This window comes from Sparus aurata, chromosome 9 (genome assembly GCF_900880675.1).
Source record: "Sparus aurata chromosome 9, fSpaAur1.1, whole genome shotgun sequence".
In the NCBI taxonomy this organism is placed as follows: domain Eukaryota; kingdom Metazoa; phylum Chordata; class Actinopteri; order Spariformes; family Sparidae; genus Sparus; species Sparus aurata.
This window is the reverse complement of record NC_044195.1, coordinates 31483227-31504979: the sequence shown is the minus strand read 5'-3', so window position 1 is coordinate 31504979 and position 21753 is coordinate 31483227. Positions and strand designations below refer to the sequence as shown.

General features: G+C 37.9%; 1 protein-coding gene across 1 annotated transcript; it reads left to right on the top strand.

The window, feature by feature from the left end:
* Window positions 1–9952: 9952 nt before the first annotated feature.
* Window positions 9953–19513, top strand: LOC115587823 (uncharacterized). The gene is made up of 8 exons (XM_030427867.1): window positions 9953–10002; window positions 10112–10239; window positions 11054–11135; window positions 13881–13934; window positions 14093–14734; window positions 15181–15240; window positions 15693–16907; window positions 17339–19513. Exons 3-8 carry the CDS (start codon window positions 11117–11119, stop codon window positions 19096–19098), a joined length of 3750 nt encoding a protein of 1249 aa, XP_030283727.1. The 5' UTR covers window positions 9953–10002; window positions 10112–10239; window positions 11054–11116; the 3' UTR covers window positions 19099–19513.
* Window positions 19514–21753: the final 2240 nt, after the last annotated feature.

Here is a 21753-nt window from a genome sequence, read left to right as displayed (position 1 = left end):
CTCTGAGTTTTCAGTTCCAGAACAGCTGATCTGAGTTAGGTAAGCTGACTCTGAGTATGTTAACTCTGACATCTGTGTCCTAACATCCTGCTGAGTAGATGAACATGAAGTGGTGCTCACCTCCACCTCCAGCACGTCTGACAGAGGCAGAGGAGCTGGTCCTGAGTCAGGTCTCTGGGTGACCAGAGGCTGAGGGCGTCACTCACCCCCAGGACCCGTCATTAGAGGGAGACACACACTTACTGTCTACAGATTGAACTAGAAGTCATTTAATCCTATACTCAATGAGGCAGCAAACTAGAAACACAGACTTTGAAATTATGTTGTTGGAAAAAATACAATAGGCTATACTGATGGTTACTTTTGTAGTTAAAATAAATGACGGACTGATGAGAAGCGGTCTACTGTTCAGTCCTTGTCAGGGAGTGAGAGCTCATCTAAATGAATCTAAATTCTCCTCCTGGTGTAAAAACTGCTTCAACATGATTGGACTGAGAAGGGAAGGACAGCCGCTGTCAGACAGCTCAGTCAGACTCAGGGTTTCTACAGGTAAACCTGCCAGTGAGCAGGTTAGGTTCACAGAGTAAGTTACCGCAGTAACAGACCCAGAGTTTAAGTTACCTCTCTTTCTGGAACTGAAAACTCAGAGTTTCTCTCTCATCTCAGGGTTAACAAACTCAGAGTTTTCAAAAAACCTGCTTTCTGGAATACCCCCCAGGAGACACACAAGGAAACACAGGGGGGAACAACACACACACACACACACACACACACACACACCCACCACTGACGAGGGAGGAGGACAGGTGAGATAATGAGGGAAAGACACAGAGGAGAAAGAGGAGCTGACGGAGGATCACCTGGAGCCGGCGGCCTGGAGCACATGGACCACTGGCAGGTGTCTGGCTGGCCCGGGAGCTTCCAGGGGGGCTAGCTGCCTGGCTATTACCAACCATCTGGTCTGGTTAGAGGCTGAAGGACAGGTAGTTGCCAACAACCCGGTAGCCTACGCCATGCACTTTGTCCAACCGCTCCCTCAGTCTCTTAGGCTCTGAGAAAAGTTTTGCTAAGTCCAGATCTTCTCTCAGCGCTATCTAAGAGTACCATTTCACATCTTAACAAAACAATAGGTACCTGGTTTTGGCCTGTGCTCCACAATAAAGTTTCATGTTTGGTCTTCCAGGGGAAAAAGTTTGGGCACCTGTGGTCTATTAAATAATAATGATTACAATAATAAGTTTAAGTATATTCATATAGCACCTTAAAAACAGAGTTACAAAATGCTTTACATGCAACATATCAACAATGAGACACAAAATGTAAAAGTAATTGCGGTGTCAAATATAAACAGATGACAGTGTAACACAGGGAAATAAAATAATTTTAGTCACCAAAAGATACAGAAGAGCAGTTAAAATAATGCCTGTAGATGACTGCTAGTCTCCCGCCACACACAGAATCTATGTGTATTAGAAAAATTAAAAAAGGGTGTATGGATTCAGAGATGTGTGATGTCAAGTAAACTTCTAAATAATCAGAAGTGTCCCTTTGATTAAAGATAGCATGTGAATGAATCTGTTCTGTATCCTTACTGACAGGTGATCTGACACCACTGAAGTGGAGCAGCAGCTACAACATGTTGCCACCTCACAGTGAGTTAAACTGACCGGAGTCAGAATTATTCTTTTGTATGTTTAAATTAGAAAGGAAAATTAAAAGGAAATCTATCATACCCGGAGTTTTTGGTATCGTTACATCCCTCATAAATAGTAATACATTAATATTACTAAAATAAATATTTTCCAATGCTAAATCATTCACTGGACATTAAACAGTCTATACTCTGTGAATATTTAAGTAACTCCATGTCTTTATATTATACAGGTGCTGATGAAGAACAGAGTCCAGAGTGTCTCAGGATTGTGCTGTTGGGGAAGACTGGCTGTGGGAAGAGCTCTACAGGAAACACCATTCCAGGAAGAGACAAGTTTAAAGCTGATTTTAGCCAAACATCAGTCACCAGACGTTGTCAGAGAGAACAGACTGTAGTTGACGGTCGTCCAGTCGCTGTGGTCGACACTCCTGGTCTGTTTGACACAAATCTGTCTCATGAAGATGTTTATGAGGAAACAGTGAAATGCATCAGTCTTCTGGCTCCAGGACCACATGTCTTCCTGCTGGTGATACCAATTGGCAGATTTACACAAGAAGCGAAGGAGACATTAGAACTTATCAAGAAAGGCTTCGGGAAGAATGCTGAAAACTTCACCATCATTTTGTTAACTGGAGGAGATGCAGATGCAGAACATGAAGAAGAAATGGAAGAAATGAAAAGAAAAATGGAAAAACAGAGAGCTGAAATAGAAAATGAGAGAAAACTGAGAGAAGAAAAACTTAAAGAAAAGGAAGAAAACATCAACAGAGAACGTGAGAAGAGAAATAAAGAACAGGACATGAGGGAAGAAAAAGACAAGAAGAGAAAACAAGAGGAAAATTTTCAGAAACAGGAGTGGCAACAAAAAGTTAAAGCTTTGGAGGAAAAAATAAGATCAGAGTCAGAATCAAAGGAAAACAATCAGAGAAAGCTGGAGGAGAGCAGAGAAGAGATGAGCAGAGAACGAGAGGAAGAGGATAAAAAACAAAAGGAATGGTGGGAAAACCGACGTCAAGAAGATGAACAGAGACAACAGGAGGAAGAAACGAAAATCAAAACACTGCAAGAAGAATACGAGCAAGAAAGAGTTAAGGATGAAAAGAAAAGAAAAGAAGAAGATCGAATGAGAAGAGAACAAAGGGGAAAGTGAAAAAAATCATGGAGGAGAACTATAAGCAGAAAATGGAGAATCTGACAAAGACGCATGAGGAAGAAGCCAGAAAGAAAGCTGAAGAGTCCAATGAGTTCAAAGAGAAATATGACAAGAAGTTTGCAGATCAGAAGAAAGAACATGAGAAAGAAATGGAAGAAGAAAAACAGCAATATGACTTCTTAAAGGCACTTCATGCCCACAATGAAGAACTGATCAAGAAAAAAGAAGATGACATGAAGAAAAAACATCATGAAATGTATGAATTGGTGAAACATGTGACTTTAGAATTGAAAAGTCTGTCGAAGATAAATAAAATGCTGACAGAGCATGAAGAAAAAATGAAGGGAATTAAATCAGAGAAGGAAAAGAAAAATCTGCAGCAACTACATGAAGCAGAAATCGTCAAACTTACACCAGAAACTTTGAAAGACGTCGACACATCACGATGGAAACGTTTAGGATACTTATGCTCTTTACCATTTTCAAGTGACAGTCAATGTCCAGCAGGGAAGACTTAACTGTAATTTGCGGTGGACTTGCAGACATGTGTATCACTGACACAAGGAACACTTCTCATTGGCTGACATTCAAATCAGCATCGCATGCAATAGGACAAATCTCTGTGATGTGACGCTAACAACCACAGTCACCTGATCTAAAGTGACTATAAACACTTAAAAGAATCAGTAAGTCAACATGGTATCAGAGACAATAATGGAGTCTAAGGCGTTCTAATATGGAGAAGATAAAGTTCTACTCAGTATTCATCAGACCCTTTTGTTGATTTTTACTTGATCAACTTGTGTGTATAGAAATATATTATCAAGTCATAATGTTGTCCATCAGGGCCCGTATTCACAAAGAATCTTAAGGCTAAAAGTAGCTCCTAACAGGTGAATTTAGGAGCAACTCCTAAAAATAATGGGCGTGTCAGATGTAACTTTAGGACTCCTAATTTTTGAAAATAAGAGTTATTCACAAAACATTTTAAGCCTAAAAGTAGCACCTAAGTCTGGGAGACCTTAGAAGTAGTCCAGAGGACTCCTAACTCGCTAAGACCTGGTCACAGCCAAATGTTTGAAGATGCTAAATAACAGGGAATTATTAAAACGATGTCGGATGGACCGTGAAGGGATTGAAGTTGTGGTTGAGTTGGTGAGGGACGCAATAACGTTCCCAACCAACCGAAACAATCCAATAACGCCGGAGTTAAAATGTTTGGCAACACTCCAGTATTTGGCTACGGGGAAAATGCAACTCTTCACACGGGACTAATATTACCTGGGGACCTCAAGTGATTTAGAAATTATCCCACCACGTCTGTGTTTCGTGCGGCGCATTCGCACGACATAAGAGAAGTCTGTGTCTTAACTTGAATTTACTGACATTATCCCCCGGGTCGATCGCACCGGAGCCCTTGCTGGAGCAGCACAACGGTTATATATGGATATTTTTAATATAATAACTGGTGAGCCTGTTGAAAGATGGAAAAATGTTCCTTACCGCATGCTGCCATGCATGTAATCCATCTAATCATCTTTCGAGATTTCGCTCTTCTGATGAGCCTCCTGAATTTGCACCCAAAATGCTGTCAAAACTTTCATTCATAATTCCCAAAGCAGCCTCCATAATTCTCGACCGGGAAAAAAGGCAGAAAAAAGGTGGAAAACACAAAAAACCTTAAGAAAAACAAAAAACGACCCCAAATCACAGAGATGCCGATTTGCACAGGACTAATGTTATAACATGACCTCTGTGTTTGGTGAAATATGGTAGGTAATTTGCGGTGGAATTTTTACTTTACAAATTACGAACGTGGCAGATTCGCACGGGATTAAGACCACAGACGACCTCCGCAATTATTACAAATTACTGGAGGTCCCAACTCCCCACGTTATACTAGTCCCGTGCCAATAGGGATTTTGTCAATCGGAAAAAGTTGCATTCCATCAATCCACAAATTGTCTCTGACGCATGTTAAAATATACTGGACACTGTTGCGAAATGGCCCGGATCAACACACGATTCCTGAATTTTGATGGAGAGTGGTTTGACGCAGCTTTTCGAGCAAATGCCACTTTTGTTGGCAATTTGCGTTTTTCATCTTAATCTTCTAATTTGCAATTTTTGACATGTTGTTTTTTTCTGTACTGTTCAGAACTAACAATTCCCTTTCTCTTCTACTGTTTCTTGCACTTTACCACATTTTTGTGTGACAGATGATAAGATGTTTTAATTTCTAATATGAGAAATAGTGTTTGTAATGTATATTAAAACATTTAATGTAATTCACTGTGTTTTAATTATCGCAGAAAATATTAAATATTAAACCACCTCTTTAAACTGCTCATCAGATAATAACCATACATAATTACATTATAGATTGCATGTTTATATTTTTCGTATGTTAAATAAAAATGCATTCTTTGATTCTCTGATTACGTCAACTTAAAACAATTCAGATAAATCATAAATTGTTCTGTATGTGATCTTTGGTGTCTTTGTCATTCTAAAAGAATAATAAAGTGTTTTCCTGTAGTTCCATGTGACCGCTTTGTTTCTGCCTGCAAAGTGATGGAGCTACTTGTATTTTACACAAGTATTTTCATTTTCTGCACTTTTCACTCCACAACTTTTTTTTAATAACTTAACACTCTTAAAACAGATGTGTTATTATTAACACAAGTGTCAATTCTCAACACATTAATGTGTCTATATAAGGACTACACATTTTGTGTTATATTTAACACAATTACTGTGTTTGAAAAGCCAACACAATCTTGTGTTGAAACTCTTAACACAGTAGTAGTAGTGTTACTTTAACAATAATTTAACAATAATTGAGCAACACTTCTTAGCAGTGGGCTCGTCATTATGACACAAACTTACAGCAACCATAAGCACACACAAATACAAATAAACAGTCTACCATGACGACAACAATGCCACAGTCATAAACACCACGTCTCCCTGTCTTGTCTTTCCCCGATGTGTTTGCCATAAGAGCTGCTCCCCCCGCAGCAACTGTAACTTACAGTGATTATAGTCTAGACAAGTGTTTTAATAGCACTCTGATGGTGACGTGTTCATAATTCGAAAACATTAAAACAAGCCAATGTGGAGTTACAGGGTTGTAACATAAAAATACAACGGGCAAACAGCTCTAGTCCCAAATGTTGGTAGTTATTTGGTCATGGTTATAAAAAAAACTTAAGTTAAAAATGTAGGCTAATATGGCTTACGGTATGAGTTTAGCCGCGCAATAAGTAACCTGCATCTAACAGTCTCTGCCTTTCAAACCCAAACTCCGCGGTTCACCTGCTGTAAAATGGCGGCGTTAATGTTAATGAATTGCTGTTGTGTTGACTTCAAACCCAGTCAGCTAAAGTTATTTGTTCACCTTTCATGCCGACTTCACCGAAATGAGCGACTGTTTACTATACTGTCCTAACTGAATTTTATGTTGTGTAATTTCGGTAGTTAGGTAGAGATGAATAAACTAGAATTAAACTTCAAAATCACAGTGGAAGTTAGATAACATTTGGCTAACGTTAGCAAACGTTATGTTAATGTTAGCTAGGCAGTATGCTAGGCAGCCTTGCTGAATGAAACGCGATGTTCATCATGGATTTTCTTAGAAATACAATTTAGTTGGTGGATTATATACATGCCGAATTTACCCAAACACTTTACAGTCTGGTGAGATACATTTATATAAACTAGTAATGGATACTTACTGAAGGGTCAGGGAGTAAACCAAGCACACCGGGAGATGCAGCCTCCATCTTGCTTTCTTTCCTTTGTCTTCTTTGTCTCTGTGGCGCAAACATGAAGAAAGGGCGCCACCTCCTGCCAGGTAAAATAACAGACAAATTGTTTTAAAATGTGTTAAGCTTTTTAATCTTTTTTTTTTACACATCTTGTGTTGAAATCCATACATGTAACAACACAGTTTTGTGTCACTTTTTAACACATCCTTTCTAAGACTTCAGTTACTAGTAACTTTACAGAAAACAGTTTGCATAAGAGCCAAAGTAACACATTTTTAAATTAATTACCGGTACTTAACTTGAATTTTTGATACTTAAAATTAAGAAAATGGATTGGATTCTCAAAATTGAACTTCAGTACAGTACTTGAGTAAATGTACTTAGTTACATTCCCATTGATGGGTAATGTTACAGTTGGTTGAGGTAGAGCTTGTTTAAATTCTTTTGTGTAATTAAATCTAAAACACAACATCATATTTTATACACTGATTCCATGTTTGTTTGTGTAAACTTGACATCTGAAGAGTAACTAGTAACTAAAGTAATCAGATACAAGTAGTGGAGTAAAAAGTTGAATATTTGTCTCCAAAATGTAGTGGAGTAGAATTATGAAGAAACAGGGAAAAAAAAGACTCATACTTCAATGCAGTATTTGAGAAAATGTCCTTAGTGCTGTTGGAATGTAACTAAGTACATTTACTCAAGTACTGTATTAAAGTACAGTCTTGAGGTACTGGTACTCATATTTAACAGCTACAGACCAGTTGCTCTCACTTCACACCTGATGAAGACCCTGAAGCGTCTGGTCCTCGTCCATCTGCGCTCTCTGGTGGGTCCTTTTATGGACTCTCTCCAGTTTGCTTACCAACCTGGCATCGGAGTGGACGACGCCGTCATTTTCCTCCTGGGCAGATCACTGTCTCACCTGGAGAAGTCTGGAAGCACTGTGAGGATCATGTTCTTTGATTTCTCCAGTGCTTTTAACACTATACAGCCTGCACTCCTGAGGGACAAGCTAGAGCTCGCAGGGGTGAACCAACACCTCACATCCTGGATCCTGGATTACCTCACTAACTGGCCACAGTATGTGAGGACTCGGGACTACGTGTCGGACACAATAATCTGCAGTACAGGGGCCCCGCAGGAAACGGTCCTGGCCCCTTTCCTGTTCACCCTGTACACCGCAGACTTCTACCACCAATCCCCTCACTGCCATCTACAAAGTTCTCTGACGACTCTGCTATCATCGGCCTCATCAGGGACGTATGTACAGTGACAGAGTACGTACGTGACAAAGTACGTACGTGACAGAGTACGTACGTACAGTGTGTTTAAATGTTTTAAATGTCTGTTTTCTGTTATTTTACAACTTCAGGCATGCAGAATCACAAACCGTGGATTTTCATTCATGTCACGATTCTATTTTTCTTTCCTTTTTAATTATTTTGTCTATTTTGCTATTGCTTTGTCTTGTAATATTCTGCTGTTGCGACAAATAAATGTCCCCGTCTGCGGGACATTAAAGGATTTCTTATTCTGGTTCTGATGAAAGACTTCAAAAGCGTTTTTTCAGTTCTTTTGGGTAGCTGAGATTGAGACTGTAGGTGAGCCCCAAGGCAGGTGCTCTGGGTATATAAAGGTTCATGTATTTCTTTGTTTACATTAGGGTCATTATTATTGCAATTATCATAATGCACACTAACAAACATATTTACAGAAAACAGTAAAAAAAACAAAAAAAAAACCAAGGATCACTGTTTGATCATAGTGAAGGGCGCTTTAAATCCTGAAACGATACAGTGTAAAAACAGCTCTAAAGAAAACATTTTTCAGATTATTTTTGCCAACCATCACAGTATTCAGATTGTACGGAAGAGGATTAGGGCCACACATGAATTTTTTTTGTAGTTCTGACTTTAAAGTCAGAATTCTGAGATTAAAGTCAGAATTCTGAGAAAAAAGTCAGAATTCTGAGATTAAAGTCAGAATTCTGACTTTTTTCTCAGAATTCTGAGATTAAAGTCAGAATTCTGAGATTAAAGTCAGAATTCTGAGAAAAAAGTCAGAATTCTGAGATTAAAGTCAGAATTCTGAGAAAAAAGTCAGAATTCTGAGAAAAAAGTCAGAATTCTGAGATTAAAGTCAGAATTCTGACTTTTTTCTCAGAGTTCTGAGATTAAAGTCAGAATTCTGAGAAAAAAGTCAGAATTCTGAGAATAAAGTCAGAAGTCTGCACATGTAAATTTTTTTTGAGTTCTGACTTTAATCTCAGAATTCTGAGAAAAAAGTCAGAATTCTGACTTTAATCTCAGAATTCTGACTTTAATCTCAGAATTCTGAGAAAAAAGTCAGAATTCTGACTTTAATCTCAGAATTCTGAGAAAAAAGTCAGAATTCTGAGAAAAAAGTCAGAATTCTGAGATTAAAGTCAGAATTCTGAGAAAAAAGTCAGAATTCTGACTTTAATCTCAGAATTCTGAGAAAAAAGTCAGAATTCTGACTTTAATCTCAGAATTCTGACTTTTTTCTCAGAATTCTGACTTTAATCTCAGAATTCTGACTTTTTTCTCAGAATTCTGACTTTAAAGTCAGAACTAAAAAAAAAATTCACATGTGGCCCTAATCCTCTTCCGTAAGATTGAAAAGACTGCATGCATTGAAGTTAAAGATGTGTATCAGTATGCACATTCTCACACTCTTCGATTTTTTTATACGTTAAGAAATTTGCGTGGAAAGTGGCGGTGTAAAATCTCCACCACCATCCTGGCATAAGGAGGTCAGAAACAATTCTAAGATCTATTAAAGAACTAAACTACAGTTAATAGAAATGTAAGTTAAGAAAATGATATATGCCAATTTAAATAAATCTGCCCTGCATTGACTCAGATCAGAGGAGCAGCAAACTTAGTAGGCTGCTTCACTCACTCCAAATTTCCCTCTGTCACATTGTCCTAAAAGTCAAAATATTGATTTGTTAATCCTCGTGTACAAATTAAGTATCTGTATTTAACCCATTTTAACAGAAACACACAGTCATGAACAGGCGAGGCCCGATGACACAGTGGCAGAATCTAACATCATATCTTGACTATGACACCCCTCCTGTGGTCTGTGCAATCCAGTCAGGGATTCAAACCTGCAACAGTCACAGATTTAAATGTTTATACCATCAGCAGAAAGTGTAGGGCTAAGATCTGTGATAGATGTTTTTCAACATACATAAAGGAAAAGGAATAAACTGTAAGAATGTTTATTGCTGAGTTGTACATGTACCAGGATTCATAGTTCCTGGTGTTAAACATTACCTGTCTAACGGCCCTGGCCCTGCCCACTCTAAAAAGAAAAGGTTGTCTCAGGTGAGTCGCCCTTCAATGTGACATTTGAAATTTCACCGATATGCCTGGCAACAAAAAGGATCTCAGCTGGTGAGTACACAGACCTGAAATATACATTTAAAAAATCAAACGTAAAACTATAAGATGGACAAAATTCTCAGATTGCTGAGTGAAACTGATCATTAAGTGTTTGTTTTAGGATTGGTGATTTTCTGGATAAGAATCATTGCTTGTATCCACATCAACCAAGCTGGAAATAGCATACACACTTCCAAAAGTCCATGATGGGAAATTGACAACCAAAGATAATAGCAACAGTCATCTCAGGTAAGTCATGACACGGAAACTACGTTGAATATAATGTTCTGAAATTCAAGATCTCTATGAAAGAAAATCACCCCTCGAAGCTATAAAGTTTCTACTGAGTCCAAAGTTCAGCAAGGACGTTTGATTATATGGTGATGAGAGCAGCTATGAAAGAGCTGTAAAATCAAGATTACAATCGTGGATTTCACAACCTGATAGGAAAACTTTGATACTCTGATAACATCTGAACTACATACACTATGAAAGTGTCATAAAATAACGATCTCGATCAAAGTCTATACTTTTATCAGAGTTAGTTTTAACCCATCCTACGTCCGATTGAAGTGCTCATGAGTCTGATGGTGTGTGAAATGTAACTGTTTATACCAAAATATCTTGTTTCTACACAACCTGATGTGATGACTGTAAAACATGCCTGTACTGCTGTTATTCTTTTGGGGAGATCTCATCAATCTTTTGTCGCCCTTATTCTGATTTTAGTGCTTTAAAACGGGGATCTGCTGATAGCTTTTCTATAGGAAACATCCAGATTTGACAAATTTGACTCGTTTCTAAAGGATCTGAAGGGTTGGTACCTTTGAAATACGTCTGGATTTGTCAGATAATAATTCATGATTTCAGCTCAGAACAATTCTAAATATTATCATTATTACTGTGTGGAAACAGTAATAGGTTGTGTTAAAGTAGTAGTTTCTTAGAAATAAGTATAAGACACACTCAGTATGTCTGTGTGTCCGTTTATGTTTCCTATGTGGCAGCTGCAGACACAGTTGAACATTTGATGTATTTTCTGAACATTTTATTCTCTCTTCAGGTTCTCAAAACCAGCCGTTGTTTTCCAGTTGAACGAGTCTGATGTTTCCAGCAGAGTGACATCATGGCGACTGCAGACACAGGTGAGATCTGTTTATTCTATTATTATTTGTTACTACACTAAAAGTTATTTGGTGTCCAGAGCTCCAAAGAAGAGAGTCTAGCAGATCACCAGCAGAGGGTGTACACACTTCAGAAATGGAGCCAATTCTTTCAGACTTTCACTCCACAATAAAAACATAACATCCCATACAAAAAAGCTGCAAGATAGATGAAAAGAACTGCTTGGACAAAGCTCACACTGTCTGGCCCTGATTCCCAAAAAGTTGTGGCACTGTGTTAAACATAAAAAACACACACACAAAAAAAAAAAACAGAATGCAATCATACAGTTTTACAAACTGTTCCTTAGCCCATGTAGTGATATCCAATAGAGTCAATAAATCATGATACTGTCTTCTGTTACCATTGAACCTGTTCAACTTCACAAGTCTTTGTACTGTCTTCAGTTGAGTATATTTCAAAAAGGATTGTATTTATCTAAGAACAGTAAGGACGATAATAAATCACAACCCCACAAAAATATATGACCGACAAAACTCCTGAAGCGCACAACTCAAGGACAGAGTGTTTGGATTGTACTTGCAGATACAGTCCACAGTAAAAACAAGAAAAGATATCAGAATGCATGCTTGCTACTAAAGAGACAAAGACAAACTGATGATAAGACTGGGGAGCATGAAGACAGAGGTGCAACACATCAGGGCAGGGTGGACTATCACAGTGGCAGGAAGGGGTCTGAAACGAGAGGAGAGCTAGACACAATAAACAGGAAACAGAGAGACTTAACTAAAGATGCATGAAAAAATTACCTAAACTGACGAGACATGACAGTGACTATAATAACAATAACAATGCTGATTTTTTCGTGGCCCCCTGAGGTCCGGACACAACTCCAGGTCTGCTTGAACTGATTATGAAAGAGTAACTGAGTCAACAGAAGTCAATCGAGAGAGGCTTAAAGGACAACAAACCTAAATATTAAAATCCCCAGCTATTAAAATTAAAGCATAATAAGAGACAGAAGCCCTGAAAGTTCTGAGGCAATCTTGGCATTTTTTTTGGAATGTCTCAAACAGGGTCGTTCAAATGGGCCCATGCATCTCCCATTAATCATTACTGCAATGTGGATGATGAATGATTGGCCAACAAGTGTCATTAAAAGCAGTTTGAAACAAGTGTGTCACTTGTATAAGAAGTATTGCTACAAGCAGTGTAAATGATTAAACATTTAAACTCAAACTGCTGCAAGCCTGTGTGTGTGTGTGTGTGTGTGTGTGTGTGTGACACAGGCAGTGTTGTTGCTGTTTACGAGTTTGCCTTTGATAGCCATCAATAAATATGATGAAGTGATTTTGCTTTATCACCGTTCAAAGAGTGAGAAAGTGTGCAGGGATAAGAGAGGGAGGGAAATAGAGCCCAGAGGACAAAAACTGCCCTTCACCTGTCTTGTGTATTCTCACATAAGATAATAATGATAGAGATCAGAAAAGAAAGAGTGTGTGGATTCAATAAGGGGAATTAAGTCACCTTCACGCTGAGCCAGGTTTCAGGTAAAGAAAGGAATCAATTTGAACTGATGATGTCATGACAAATAAAGGATTTTTTTCAAGAGGGCCCTTATGTAAGAAGTGTTAGGGTTATATATGGTATTATGTAGTCTTACTATCACAACCATGTGCATAAACAGGAATTACAGGAACTACTCTGTAGTTAAATATCTCAGCGTTTACGTTAAAACTAAAAATTGTGTCACAATACTCATAATAATCTTGTTTTAGAAAATGAAATATTGATATTGTATTAATAATGTTCATATGAAAATATCCTTGTCTCTCAGTTCATCTGGTAACTTATGGTTACAGACTCTCTCTCCAGCCTGCACTCCTATCTTGAGTGTAGTGTTTGCCAGAAACGAGTCAAAACACGCAGTTAACATATTGATACATTTCATTGTTAGCATATTTTCCAAATTTCTATAGATATCATGATTATATTATTGTGATAAATTTGTCTGGCCACGTTGATCGTGTCATGAAAGTCTGTTATTGTGACATCTTCAGTCATCTCCTGCTATGAACAGGCAGTGAATCGAATCAAATCCACAGCCTGTGCTGCTCCATTCATTTTCTGCTCAGGCGAATTTGATCTAAGCACACAAAGGAAGCCAACCTAACAGAGTTAACCTTGTATCTCAGTACCTCAGATTTATTTGACGTGTTTTCCAGCATAATCTCTATTACCATTTTTTCACACACTTATTATTTAGCATCAGTTGATTTTGTTTTGATCTGTTTTGATGAAACAACTTTATACTCTAAATTTACCTTTGCTTAAATCTAAGGACAAATTCATATTAAACTTTGGAAAATTAAGTATCCATCATCCTCATTATCAATCATAGTCTACTTGATGTGCATACATGACTCAAAATTTGTTCACTTTACCTGAAATTGTGCAAAAGATTATATCTTTCAGCTTTATAAATACCAAAGTACTGGTATCCTCGGTCAAGGGTGAAAATATTTATTACCTGGGATAAAATATTTAAATGTTTCTCAGATATGTGTGATGTCGTCAGTCTATCTTCTCCATGTTTCTCCACATGTATCTCAGTGCTGTCTCCAAACTGTGTCTGGACAAAAGACAGAAGACTTGTTTTTTTTACTAGTTTTGACTAAAACAAGTCAACTTCTATATAATCAGAAGGGTCCATTTGATTAAAGATAACGTGTGAATGAATCTATGTTATGTATCCTTATTGACAGGTTATCTGACACCACTGAAGCGGAGAAGCAGCTATGGCTTGTTGCCACCTTACAGTGAGTAAAACCAGAGTCAGAATTATTCTTTTGTATGTTTACATATAGAATATAAGTCTTCTATTGGCCAGCTACCATTGCTTAAAAAGCTGTGACACAGCAGTTACAAATTTAATTTAAACTGAGGAGGTTTTTCTAAGTCAGTGTTTTCTCTCCAGTGTCTGAGCTGAGGGTGGTTCTGCTGGGGAACAGCTGGTCTCAGAGGAGTTCAGTGGTGAACTTCATACTGGGAACAAATGTGTTCAACACTGAGGAAGAACCAGGCCGCTGTCTGAGAGTCAGTGGATGGGTAGAGGAGAAACACATAACTCTGATCAACACCCCAAATCTGCTGCATCCCAACATGTCTGACAAGGAATTGACAGAACATGTAAAAACCTGTGTGGGTTACTCTAAACCTGGACCTCATGTGTTCCTGCTGGTTCTGCAGCCTGAAGACTTCACTGAGGAACAGAAACAAAGGCTGCAAACAATCCTTGAACACTTCAGTGATCAATCATTTGATCATTCACTGGTTCTCATATCAACACCCAGAGAGGAGAGTCCAGGTCTGATGGAAAAGGTCTTGGAGAGCCCACCACTGATAGACATGAAGAAAAAGTGTAAATTCAGAAACTTGAAGCAAAAAAACCTTCAACACTCAGAGCTGTTAAGACACTTGGATAAAATCGTAGAGGAGCACAGTGGAGATCATGTCAGCTGTGATGTGTTTGAGGACAAAACATATTCTTCACCTGCTGATCAAAGCACCAAACAAAAGCAAACTCAGAAAACTGTCATAGACTCTTTTAAAGCTGCTGGTAAGTGCAGAAAATTCTGACAATGACAACTCAGTTCACACAAATCATCTTTGATTATAACAAAATTAAGCTGCAAGTGAATGTTTAAGTGCTGTATCGTAGTCAACTGGACTTGTTACAATTTCTATAACACGTCTCTCCTCTCATCCAAGAGACTTCTTCAGTTCTAACTAACTGTTGAGCAGCAGGCTTTAAACTCTGTGTGGGAGTGTCCTGACAGAGTGTCTGAGTGTCCTTACAGTGTGTGGGAGTGTCCTTACAGAGTTGTTAAGGACATGTGTGGGTTGTCAACCAAACAAGCCTTCATGTTTGTTGCTCAGGTTAGGTGAGCCCAGGTGTGAATGGTTGTTAAGCTGTCTGGAGATGGGAACTTAGTACAGCATTGTAGGTGGGTGATAAGTATTTATATATATTCTAACTTTTTTTATATTATAATCTTTTTACAGGGAGAAGTGTGTTCAAAGGAATCGCTGATAAAGTCTCAAGGAAAAACCCTTCGACTGACAGTCAGTACATCCAGTGTTATGTATTTTCTCAAACATCAACCCAAACACGTTTCACAGTTCTTTTACCACATCAAAGCAATACAGTTAGAAAAAAGAATCTGAAATCATTTCACATAAGTATTTAGTATCTAGTCTCTAGTCTTAGCTGGGTATCTGTTACATTCATTTGGCTACTTTGCATTTGTAAAAAAAAAAAAATATATCCATATGTAGAAATTGAGTATTTCATATAATGGCTCTGAACGCTGCCAAAGAATAATTTCAATTGCCATCTAATTTTCTCTAAAATTGGTTATGTTAAACAGTATATGAACATAGTTTGGTTGTGAATAACAGAATTTTGACACAATGAATTGAACCTGAACATTTGCCAAGCAGATGACTTTAAGCGATCTCCGTATGTAAAATGTTATGTTTGAGTCATTTTATCTTCTCTCTCTGTTGTATTACAGCATCTGGATTCAGGATTTCGCTGCTGGGAAAAAGTGAGGACGATCAGACAAAACTTGGTAACCTCATCATCGGGGACCAAGCTTTTTATTACCAAAAAAACAAGACGTGTGTGGCCACATGTGGAGAGTGGAAAGGAAATCCTCTAACTGTAGTTAGAACTCCAGACATCTTCAGTCTGTCTGTGGAAGCTGTCAGAGAAGAGATGAAGAGGTGCATCAGTCTTTGTCTTCCTGGACCAAATGTTCTCCTGCTGTTGGTGAATCCTTCTGATTTCACAGGGAAGAAAAGAGAAAATCTGATGAGCATCCTGAGTTTGTTTGGTCAAGATACTTTAAAACACTCAGTGGTCATTGTGACATGCAAGGAGACTAAAACAAATCAGTTTGTGACACAGCTCGTTAAAGACTGCGGAGGAAGATCCTACAGCATGTCTGAAAAAGATCAAACGTCATTAATGCAGATTATTGAGAAGATTGTCCATGAAAACAGAGAAGCCTTCCTCACCGTCAGTAAAGAGACCATCAGACCAAAGTCTGACGACATCAGAGCAGCTTTAAACCTGGTTCTGTGTGGGAGGAGAGGAGCAGGGAAGACTTCAGCAGCTGAGGCCATTTTAGGTCAGACAGAGTTTCTTTCAGTCTCCAACTCATCAGAGTGTGTTCAGAGTCAGGGAAAGGTGTGTGGACGTTGGGTTTCCCTGGTGGAGCTGCTTGCCTTGTGTGGAGAACCTCAAGAGGAGGTGATGGAGGAATCACTCAGGTGTGTCTCCCTCTGTGATCCTGAGGGCGTCCACGCCTTCATCCTGGTCCTACCTGTGGGTCCCCTCACTGATGAAGATAAGGGAGAGTTAAAGACCATCCAGAACACATTCAGCTCTCGAGTCAATGACTTCACCATGATTCTGTTCACTGTGGAGTCAGATCCTACAGCTCCAGCTGTTGTTGACTTTGTAAAGAAGGATAGAGACATCCAGGATCTCCTTCAGAGCTGTGGAGGAAGATATGTTGTTCTCAACATCAAGGACAAGCAGCAGATCCCAGAGCTGTTGGACACGGTGGATAAAATGAGACTGAAACCCTACAAAGACAAACTGTGTAGCTACACAACAGAAACATTTGCACATGCTCAAATAGAAAAGCTCAGAGAACAAGAGGAGAACATCACCAAACTACAGGCTGAACTGAAGGACCTGAGAACAGACAGCACTACCAGCTGTAAGTAAGGGATGTAATTATACCAAATTTCACAATATCTACCATCCTATCGTGTTTTTTTAACATAAATTTCATGGATCTCAGAAGGGAAATAGGTATGAATGCGTTCTATTCTCATCTTCTCATTATATTGTTCTGTTATACTGCTCGTTCTCATAAAACCCGCTTTAGTCTGCTTCTGGTTGGCTTTGTTGGTTTCATCTCAATGGTACTGTTGACTCACACAGACGCTCTGCTGATGTCTGTTTTCTTCTTTTTATTAAAAGGAAATCTGTCATACCCAGAGTTTTTGGTATCATTACATCCCTCATGAATAGTAATGCATTTTTTTTTTTATAATATTTTCCTATGCTAAATCATTCACTGGACATTAAACAGTCTATACTCTAACTGAGAATATTTATGTAACTCCATGTCTTCATATTTCACAGGTGCTGATGAAGAACAGAGTCCAGAGTGTCTCAGGATTGTGCTGATAGGGAAGACTGGCTGTGGGAAGAGCTCTACAGGAAACACCATTCTAGGAAGAGACGAGTTTAAAGCTGATTTTAGCCAAATATCAGTCACCAGACGTTGTCAGAAAGAACAGACTGTAGTTGACGGTAGTCCAGTCGTCGTGGTCGACACTCCTGGTCTGTTTGACACAAATCTGTCTCATGAAGAGGTTAATGAGGAAACAGTGAAATGCATCAGTCTTCTGGCTCCAGGACCACATGTCTTCCTGCTGGTGATGGAAATTGGCAGATTTACACAAGAAGAGAAGGAGACATTAAAACTTATCAAGAAAGGCTTCGGCAAGAATGCTGAAAACTTCACCATCATTTTGTTAACTGGAGGAGATGCACTGGAACAGAAGAAGCTGTCTATTGAAGAATACATCGAAGAGAAATGTGATGATGCCTTTAAGAAGCTGATCGCTGACTGTGGAGGAAGATACCACGTGTTTAATAACCATGATAAACAAAACAACAATCAGGTCAGTGAGCTGATCACCAAGATCGACACCATGGTGAAGACAAATGGAGGCAGCTGCTACACTAACGAGATGCTGCAAGAGGCCGAGGCAGCGATACAGAAAGAAATGGAGAAGATCCTGAAGGAGAAGGAAGAAGAGATGAGGAGAGAGAAGGAGGAGCTTAAAAGAAAACATGAGGAAGAAATGGAAGAAATGAAAAGGAAAATGGAAGAACAGAGAGCCGAAATAGAAAAGGAGCAAAAACTGAGAGAAGAACAACTTAAAGAAAAGGAAGAAAACATCAACAGAGAACGTGAGAAGAGAAAGAAAGAACAGGAGATGAGAGAAGAAGAAGACAGGAAGAGAAAACAAGAGGAAATACTCCAGAAAGAGGAGTGGAAACAAAGAGTTGATGCTCTGGAGGAAAAAATAAGATCAGAGTCAGAATCAAAGGAAAACATCCAAAAGAAGTTGGAGGAGAGCAGAGAAGAGATGAGGAGAGAACGAGAAAAAGAGGATAAAAAACAAGAGGAATGGTGGGCAAACCGACGTCAAGAAGATGAACAGAGACGACAGGAGGAAGAAACGAAAATCAGAAAACTGCAAGAAGAATACAAACAAGAAAGAGAAAATGATGAAAAGAAAAGAAAAGAAGAAGATCGAATGAGAAGAGAACAAGAGGAGAAAGAGAGAAAAATCATGGAGGAGAACTATAAGCAGAAAATTGAGAATCTACAGAAGACGCATGAAGAAGAAGCCAGAAAGAAAGCTGAAGAGTTCAATGAGTTCAAAGAAGAATACAACAAGAAGTTTGCAGATCAGAAGAAAGAACATGAGAAACAAATTACTGAAAAAAATGAGAAATATGACATCTTAAAGGCACTTAATGCCAATAATGAAGAACTGCTCAAGAAAAAAGAAGAAGACATAAAGAAAAACGAAGAAGAAATGAAGAAAAAACATCTTGGTGAAATTTATGAATTGGTGAAACTTGTGACTTTAGATTTTAAAAGTCTGTCAAAAATAAACGACAAGCTGGCAGAGCATGAAAAACAAATGAAGGAAATGAAAACAGAGGAGGAAAAGAAAAATCTGCGGCAACAACATGAAACAGAAATCATGGAACTTCTACCAAAAAGTTTGGAAGGGGTCAACACATCACGATGGAAACGTTTAAAATACTTGTGCTCTTTAACATTTTTCAGTGACAGAGAAGTTCCAGCTGAAAAGACTTAACTTTAATATTTTGCAGACATGTGCAGACATCTGTATCACTGACACAAGGAACACTTCTCATTGGCTGGCATCCAAATCAGCATCGCATGCAATAGAACAAATCTCTGTGATGTGACGCTAACAACCACAGTCACCTGATCTAAAGTGACTTTAAACACTTAAAAGAAGCAGTAAGTCAACATGGTTTAAGAGACAATAAAACTCTAAGGTGTTCTAATATGGAGAAGATAAAGTTCTGCTCAGTATTTATCAGAACCTTTTGTTGATTTTTACTTTATCAACTTGTGTGTTTAGAAATATATAGTGTTGTCACGATACCAAAATTATGACTTCGATATGATACCTGCCTAAAATATCTCAACACCGATACTGAAACGATACCACGGGGGAAAACTAAAACATCATCAAAATAATGGAATAAAAACATTAGATGACAGAATGTGGAACTTAAAATGATTTATTCTTTTTATTAATTAAAACACTTTAACTTAAAAAGTCAAAATAAATTATATATTTGTGTAAAAGCTGCTGAGCTTTATAGCGTCTGTATCCAAGAAGACAAGTGTCCTCTTGTTTTCTTCATTTGTCTTGTTTGCTCTCAGAGATTAAATAACCTGCTTTTACAATAAAAGCTCAGTGCTTGTAGTAGAAAAAAATTAACAGCACATTAACTACAGTTTTATTCAGCATAAAAATAATGAACATAAATGACATTAACTGTAAGTCTGGCAATTCATAAAATAAGATAATACTTTATTCATCCAACAAAGGGGACATTTGCAATTTGCATTTCATGTTGATGAAGTTCAAACCCTGGATTATTAGCCTGCAAACTACATTAGTGCACTAAAGTACAACACAGATGACCCAGACCTGGTGGAGGTCTGTGCTCTAATCAGACCATTTTCTTATCATATAAATTAAAATATATATTGTAAATTATTGACAAAAATGTGCAATGTGCACGCAAATATTCTTGAAACGATGGCGAGGAAGACGGAGAAAAAAAAGATAGTTTTCGCCTGTCTGGACGGCCCCTAAAGGGGGCGGACCGACCCATTTATTTCAGCATCTCAAACAGACGCATGTATCACAGTGTTGTTGTTCACTACGAGATGCACAAGGCCGCTGCAGCCCAAAAACACGCTATAAAGCAGCCGACATTAGCGGAATCATTTAATCATTGTGTCCCGTATGAGCAGAAAGGGTCCGGGTGGACAGCAAAGACATGCTGCTCATATGTACAGTGGAGCCGGAGGTTCATCCACATGCTGAAAATGTTCGACCCCAGGTTTGTGTTAGGAAGCCACAACGGGGCATGATGTCTCAAGCCAGAGGAAGCAGACAGGCTCGTCTTTCTTGCCAAAAATGTGTAGAACAGACAGCAAGCACGCACCTCATGTCCTGTACATCTACCAACATGTGATGTTTACTATGCAATGCATGCAGATGTTTAATTTTGTTTACATATCTTCAGGGATATAAAATACTTTTTTGTAAACAAAGGCACCTTTTGCAAAATAAAATATTTAATGAAAGTAATGTTAACACTTTATGAATACAAATATGGAAACTGAACTGCTTTTATAATAGCAAGCAATCTGACATGTTAAATGTATGTTGACAAAAGCATTTTATCAAAAAGGGACACATTCTTTTCAAAATAATGCACTTTTATATATTTTTTTCAAGTGAGTTTGAAGCTGCACTGTTTACAATGGCAGGGCAAATTTGTTGTAAATCATAGTATTAAAATAAAAGCAATGCTTTTAATAATTTCTTTGTTATTTGAAGTTTGTTCTTGAGAAGAAAAAAAATCAATTAAAATCGTAAATCGAGTTTGGTGTGAAAAAATTGGAGATTCAATTTTTAGGCCATATCACCCAGGCCTACTTTCTAGTATCAGTTTACCGTGCAACACTAGAAATATTTTATGAAGTCATAATGTTGTCCAACAGGATGTTAATACAGAATGCAGTAACATTTGTGAAAGCATCCGTCAGTTGGTTGTCTCTTTTTTTTTATGGTGAGTGAAACTCTTTAAATCACAAAATGCTGATGATGTTTTGTCTCGTGATAAACGAGGCGGCTTTTAATAGCTGATTAACTCAAAACATCTACTATTATTTGTTTAAAACCTCTGGTGCGTATTACTGGAAATACTTTTTAAATGTGTAACATTCAGGATATTCTTTGTTTCAGTTTGTTTTATTTACATTGTGTACAAAGTCAGCATTTTATTGTGTATGCACTAACCTCTGTTAGGTTGATTATTGTAAAGAAAGGGTCGGCACAATGAGCTGCAGCCGACACATCATCAGTCTTTAAAACAATATGACATGTTGTTTCTTTCTGTACTGTTTTATTGGGACAAAAAAAACAATTTCTACTGTTTGTTTTTTATATTTAACCACATTTTTTGTGTGATAGATAAGATGTTTTACTTTCCAATATGAGAAATATATAATATAATATAATATATTAAAACATTAAATGTCACTCACTGTTTTAAATATCACAGAAAATATGAAATATTAAACCACCTCTCTAAACTGCTCATCAGATAATAACCATACATAATTACATTATAGACCAAATATTTATATCTTTCTTTGTTTTCTTACATGTTAAATAAAAATGCATTCTTTGATTCTC